Source organism: Meleagris gallopavo, chromosome 14, assembly GCF_000146605.3.
Source record: "Meleagris gallopavo isolate NT-WF06-2002-E0010 breed Aviagen turkey brand Nicholas breeding stock chromosome 14, Turkey_5.1, whole genome shotgun sequence".
Lineage (NCBI taxonomy): Eukaryota > Metazoa > Chordata > Aves > Galliformes > Phasianidae > Meleagris > Meleagris gallopavo.
Window position 1 is genome coordinate 10606706 of NC_015024.2, and position 5591 is coordinate 10612296.

Below are 5591 nucleotides of genomic sequence, written 5' to 3' on the forward strand. Positions count from 1 at the left end.
TCGAGATAACAGTTTGTAGCGGTGTAATTACCCACTTGCTGGCGGCCCTCCAGCGCATCTACGGAGCACGCTGCTCTTTTTCGCCCTTTTTCTCTCACCTCCCCCTCCCGCTCCCACTCTGCCCGCTGTGTTTTTTCTGGCTGCCGTGCACTAGCCTCCAGTTCAGAGGCTGATACAGGCGATGCTGCATCTGATGCTCGTGGGCCTACCTGGTGGGTAATACCGCTGCTGCTCTTCCTTTGCTTTTCCTCTTTTTTTTCTTTTCTTTTCTTTTTTTTTTTTAATTGCTTGGTGAGCTCAAATCAAAGTTGTGATGGGTTTGGGGCTGCACAGGGCAGGGTGCGAAGCTCAGTTTGGGACGATGATTCTGGAGTGAGTGGGATCCACATTTCCCACAATGGTTTTAGGATAACGGCTGCCCATCTTGCCTCTATCAGGCAGTGTGTGGAAGGATTTGCAAGGTTTCCATATAAGAACATGGGAGAATTTATTTCACACGGGCAAAGAAATGCGCGGATTGTGTTATTTAGGAAACAGAAGGCAAGCTGTTCATAGGCAGCTCTGAGAGGGGCACAACTTTGTATTCAGAAACTGTAAAAGCTGATTTCTGCTGTTTAATAAGAGCTACGTTTAAAGGAAATCGCTGATGGAAAAAGTAGTGGGGAAAGATGCAGATTAATGCGAAGAAAAAGCTCCACATGTATTTCAGCACGGTTTGTGCCGAGGTGTAGAGATGGAGTTTTTGGTTCGTTCTCATTCTTTTAACCGTATTGGGAAAGGCATTAAGAAAATGCTGTGAGAGGAGCTGGTTACGTTAGAAGTGCTATTTTGGTAACTGCAGTATTCTTTTGCTTGCATGACAAAATGTTTTGGGTTTTGTATTAGCAGGAAAGCGAGGCAGCCCGGTCTGTAGGCTTGTCAGTGTAATTTGGTGCTTGGGTGACAGTTGCTACCGGTTTAGTTTGCACAGGGTTGGGAGTAAAGTAGCTCATTAAAACCTGCTGCTGTGGAGTTTGGAGGGGAGAGGCTTTGGTGAAAACCTTGATGTTTCTGATAGCTGGCTGTTTACTTCAAGGTTAGGATTTGGGTGAGCTCACGGCTTATTCTCATTGTCTGCTTTTGCATGAGTATTGCAGAGAGATTTCCCTGAAGGCTGTCACAGAAGTGCAGTGGTGGGGTTGCCCAGAGGGTGGTTTGGTTTGTTTGTTATTAAAGAAAAATGTGAGTAACGGAGGCAGGCAGCACCAGGACGGTCACTCATCCACAGTGAGAGGGAATACGGTAGAGGCTGAAGCACGAGTGTGCCTGGAGGATGTCACTGTTGCCTTGGTTAGGCTGACACTGGAAACTTTATTTTTGGCACTTTCAGAGATAGCATCTTTGTATTTCCTCTTCAACTGTCTCTTTCATTTCTCTGCTTTGCATGCGTTTTTCTCTTCTCTTCATTTGCCTGCATCTCACCTTCTCTTTTCCTTCCCCTTCTCACCTGCTTTGCACTGCTTTGAGGCAGCACCCACTGGAGGGCGACAGACACCTGTCCCCGTGCTGCCCCGCGTGGGAAGGGAGCGGACCCCACAGCCCGAGGGACAAAAGGCCGCTTCTCGCTGTCATTTATTAACCCGCATCTTTTATGTGTGGTGCCAGGGGTGTTTGCTGCCACACTTTGCAAAAAGCGGGAGCTCGCAGGTGGCACTGTGACATTGGGAGGTACTGGGAAGGTGGCTGTGTGCTTGGGGTGCTGGGTGAAATAGCCTGGGGCTTTGTCTGTAGGGATTTTGGTCTAGAGTTCAGCAGAAATGCGGAATAATTCAGATGCTGCTATGCTTGGTTTTATTTCATTTTGCTGCAGCTGAGAGCAGGATGTTGTTGGCAGTGACTAATTTGTAGCTTTTGGGGGGTTGCTTGGATGTTTCTTACATGGCAGAGGTGAAATGTGTGGACTGTGGCAGGAGGCTTTGGTGCATTTTAAATCCCGTATGAGAAGAGGTGCAGCATTGCTGGGGAAGAGAGGAAGGCACTTTGGGTTGGCTTGCTTTTTCTGCACAGAGCTTATGGAAGCCCCATGCCTGAGCACAGGTGTTTGTAAAGCCTCAGGGATGGATTTGTCTTACAGGTGATCATTGCAGATATTTCAATGAGTTTCCTCTTAAATCAATAGTCTGCAGAACCAAGACTGAGCTACGTCTTGGTGGTCTCTAGCCAAGTCCTCTTGGCTGAGTGTCTCCAAAGAAACCCTCAGGCACAAGCCTTTAAACAGGCTGCTGTGTCTCTCAGGCAGTGTTGTCCACAGTACTTACCTTGACACTCAGCAGCAAGCCCGTTATTTTAATTTTGTCTCTTCTTGCTTTTCCAGTACCCTTGGTTTGGATAGAAACTGCCTGTTCCATCAGAAGGGGTATCCCTTTGCACTGATGCCCTACCCAGGCATTTAGTCACATTCTGAAAAGCCTGTGCTCATTTGTTTCTTTTAAATTTAACCATATTACAACACATGAGAATGGATGGGAAAGCAGTGGTAAAGGCCTTTTGCAAGTAATGCTTGTTTGATTGCTCATACTAATAAACTGTAGATCATTGAAGAAGTGCAGCTTTGAATAATTAACTACTGGGATTAGTGATTAGTGCATTTGATTTCTCATCATTGACTTCACTCCTGTGAAGGAAGGACTGCTTGCAGGGCTGAGTCCTCATTTAGAAGAAAAGCATGAGGATGAAAATTCAGTGACTTAACAATTGTTGAATTTCTCCCATAAATGCATACTTACTTGAATCCTCAGCTGTTGTAGTGCCACGGATTTAATTGATTTGTGCTAGCTAAGTATCATCTCAAGGCATGTAAACTCTAGGCGATACTCTTTAAATTATTACAGAGTAGCTAATATTGATATAAGATAATGTGGTAGAAATTAAATGAGGGTTGCCATTGTGCATTGTTCTTCCCTTCCCCCCAAGACTGCCGTTGGAAGGTCTACCGTGCTGCCAGGCTGTGATTCTGGAACCGTGTCTGGAGTCCTACAGCATCTGCTGCATTTCTGTCAGCCTCATTTTTGTGTGCACGTCTAGATTCACACAAACAAAAAGCAGATCGGTACCGACTCTAAACCCTGCTCCAAGAGCATCCACAAATCCTCTCAGCTTGGCTGCTGGAAGGAGAGAGCGAATCAAATCTGCAGCCAGCTGTAGGTGGGAAGCAGCAGGCAGATGGCATGCGGCTGTGTGAGAGTGGCTGGTAAAAGCCATGTGCTGCTGGGCATGCTCGTTCATTTTAGCAGTTACTGGATTTCCTGTTGTGGTTCTTTGTTGCCCAGCCCAGAGGAGTGCCTTTGGCTGCAGGACGTGGGTCTGGGTGCAGCTGGTGCTTGAGTGCTGGTGTGGAGAAACGATGATGCTGTGCCAGAGTGCAGCAGCAGCACCCAGGGTTGGGGTGTGGGGTAGGTGGGCTGCACACAGGTAGGAAAGCAATCTGTATGTAGAGCCATGGGTGTTGGTCAGCTAAAATGTTAAAAGCTCCCTCTTTTTTTTCACTTCAGATCACGTGGTATTTGCATTTTAATTTCACTGCTGCAGTGTAGTTCCCTTACTCTTGAAACTGACCTAGGCAAATTTTCTGCAGTGTTTTCCATTGAATGAAACAGATGAGAAACAATCTGATTTGACATTGTTACTACCTTCAGTGTCTCGATGTTCTTCAAAACTAAGCTCACACAGAAGAAATTCAGAAAACTCTATGCATGCTAATGTTATAACATGCCTGACTTGTCTTCCTGGACCTTTTTTTTTCCTTTAAAATATTTTTTTTGCTTTTTCTTTTCTTTATTTCCAAACAGGAAGAGAAAATCCACTCCGGAGAGACTCTTCTTCACGTAAGTGTTATTTATGTTTGTTTATAAAATTACAAAAGGCTTATAAAGATGATTAAAACGTTCCAATTCTGAACATTTGCCATCTGTTCATAGAAACCAAGTGTAGAGCATGTAAAGATAGGCTGTAGTTATGCTGCAATAATGCTCAGCAATTGTTACCTTAAATCTATCTGTGCTGTTCTTCTGTGCATATCACTGCAGAATTTAGAAACTGCAGACATTTAAGTAGCATGCCTGTAAAGTTGGTGTGTAAATCCTGAAGGGGCAATATTGCAGTGGTAGTGGAGATCGATGGGTGAGAACTCATTTTAGCACCTCGGAGTCCCCGACCCCCAGACCCCATGACAAGAATCAGCTTCTCCACCTTGGATTCTACAAAATCCAAGTTCTGTCTGTAGAGCCATTTGTTTGCGTGCACGTGTACTACCGTGTGCATGTCTCTGTGTGAGTAAGAGAGAGTGTGTATATGTGTATTTGGCCTCAAAAAGCATATACAGGTATTTCAGGCCTTTTCTACAACCTGTGGTGATACCCATTAAAGTCAGACTAAATGCCACTGTTGCTTGGTGAATACTGTTGCAAATGTTTTGTGAAAGCATTTGGCTCCAGACTGGACCCTCGGTCTGGAAGAGTCCAGTACAGTATTCTTCGTGGGGCAAAGAAAGCTGCATGTCGTAAAAATTAATCAGTTTTCTTCACACCACGTAGTGATTTGGTTTCCTTGCAGATGTCTGATTTGAAAACTCTGAGTAGCCTAGAAAGCTCTGCTCTGGTATTTCTTCCTAGTAAATAAATCTGATTAAACGTTTTAAGGGGCTGCATAGATGAAGAGTCTCATTGCTTAATGCAAAATTAGCTTAGCAAGGAAAATGACTGCATTGTTCCCAATGCAGGGCCCGCTTTGCATAACCCCAAAGCATGTACTGTGTCAAGTGGCATGGCAAGCCCACGAGCGCTCACATCAGGCTGATTTCCCATAAATCAACATTTTTTTGGAAAAATAACATATATCTCTGAATTGCAGCACTCCATTTATGCTTGCATAGCAACTGCTGGTTAATATGTAGCAAAACGCGGTGTGGTAACAAATGTTTTTTTGCTATTGTTGAGCTGGAATGTTAGTTCAGCTTCTAGATAAAAGTGGCTTGCGCAAGGCACCCTGATAGCCCATGATTTCTGTGGCTTGTATGGTAGTTCCGTAGGCAACCGTGGTCTGCTGTTCCCCTCCCCTTGCTTCCCTTCATTTTCCATGTCAGAGAGGTGGGGGTAGGTGAAGGCAGAGAGCCGGCGGCCCTTTGAACCCAGCAAAGCACGAGTGTGCGGCCCACTGCCAGTCAAGCATCTGCAGCAAGCACTCTTTGTTCCAGTTGTGTTTGTAGGAGAGAAGTTGTAAGGCGCTTTAATTAATAGCTTTGAACAGTAAGTGTTCTTTGGCTGGTTTTATGGATATCATAGGGCCATCTTTCTGGAAAAAATAAAGTCAATAATAAGAGAAAGGAACCCCCAGAAAGAACTAAGGAATCATCTTTTCTTATAGCTTGAATCCTAACTGAGACTAATTCAGGGGGCTGTGTATTTGTCAAGGTACATGATCATTTTTAAAGGCAACTGAGAAGAAAAAATTCCAGGAGGCTTTTTATTATTATCATTAAGATTAGTATTTCATTGTAGCATAGAAAATTAAAATCTGCCCATGTTTTCCAGAGATTTTATATGGGAAAAAATAAA

General features: G+C 44.4%; 1 protein-coding gene across 7 annotated transcripts in view; it reads left to right on the forward strand.

Moving 5' to 3' along the window:
* Positions 1-53: 53 nt before the first annotated feature.
* SLC6A6 (solute carrier family 6 member 6) overlaps positions 54-5591 on the forward strand; it is a 47773-nt gene continuing 42235 nt past the window's right edge. For 3 of the 7 annotated variants that reach the window (XM_010718558.3, XM_031555577.1, XM_010718560.3), the window contains exons 1-2: positions 54-212; positions 3828-3863. In XM_010718558.3, coding sequence (XP_010716860.1) covers positions 182-212; positions 3828-3863 — 67 coding nt within the window. In that variant the 5' untranslated portion in view covers positions 54-181. Of the gene's footprint in view, positions 213-1682; positions 1708-3824; positions 3864-5591 lie in introns of those variants that run through there. The other 4 variants (XM_010718559.3, XM_031555578.1, XM_010718561.3 and 1 more) reach the window with 3 other exon arrangements.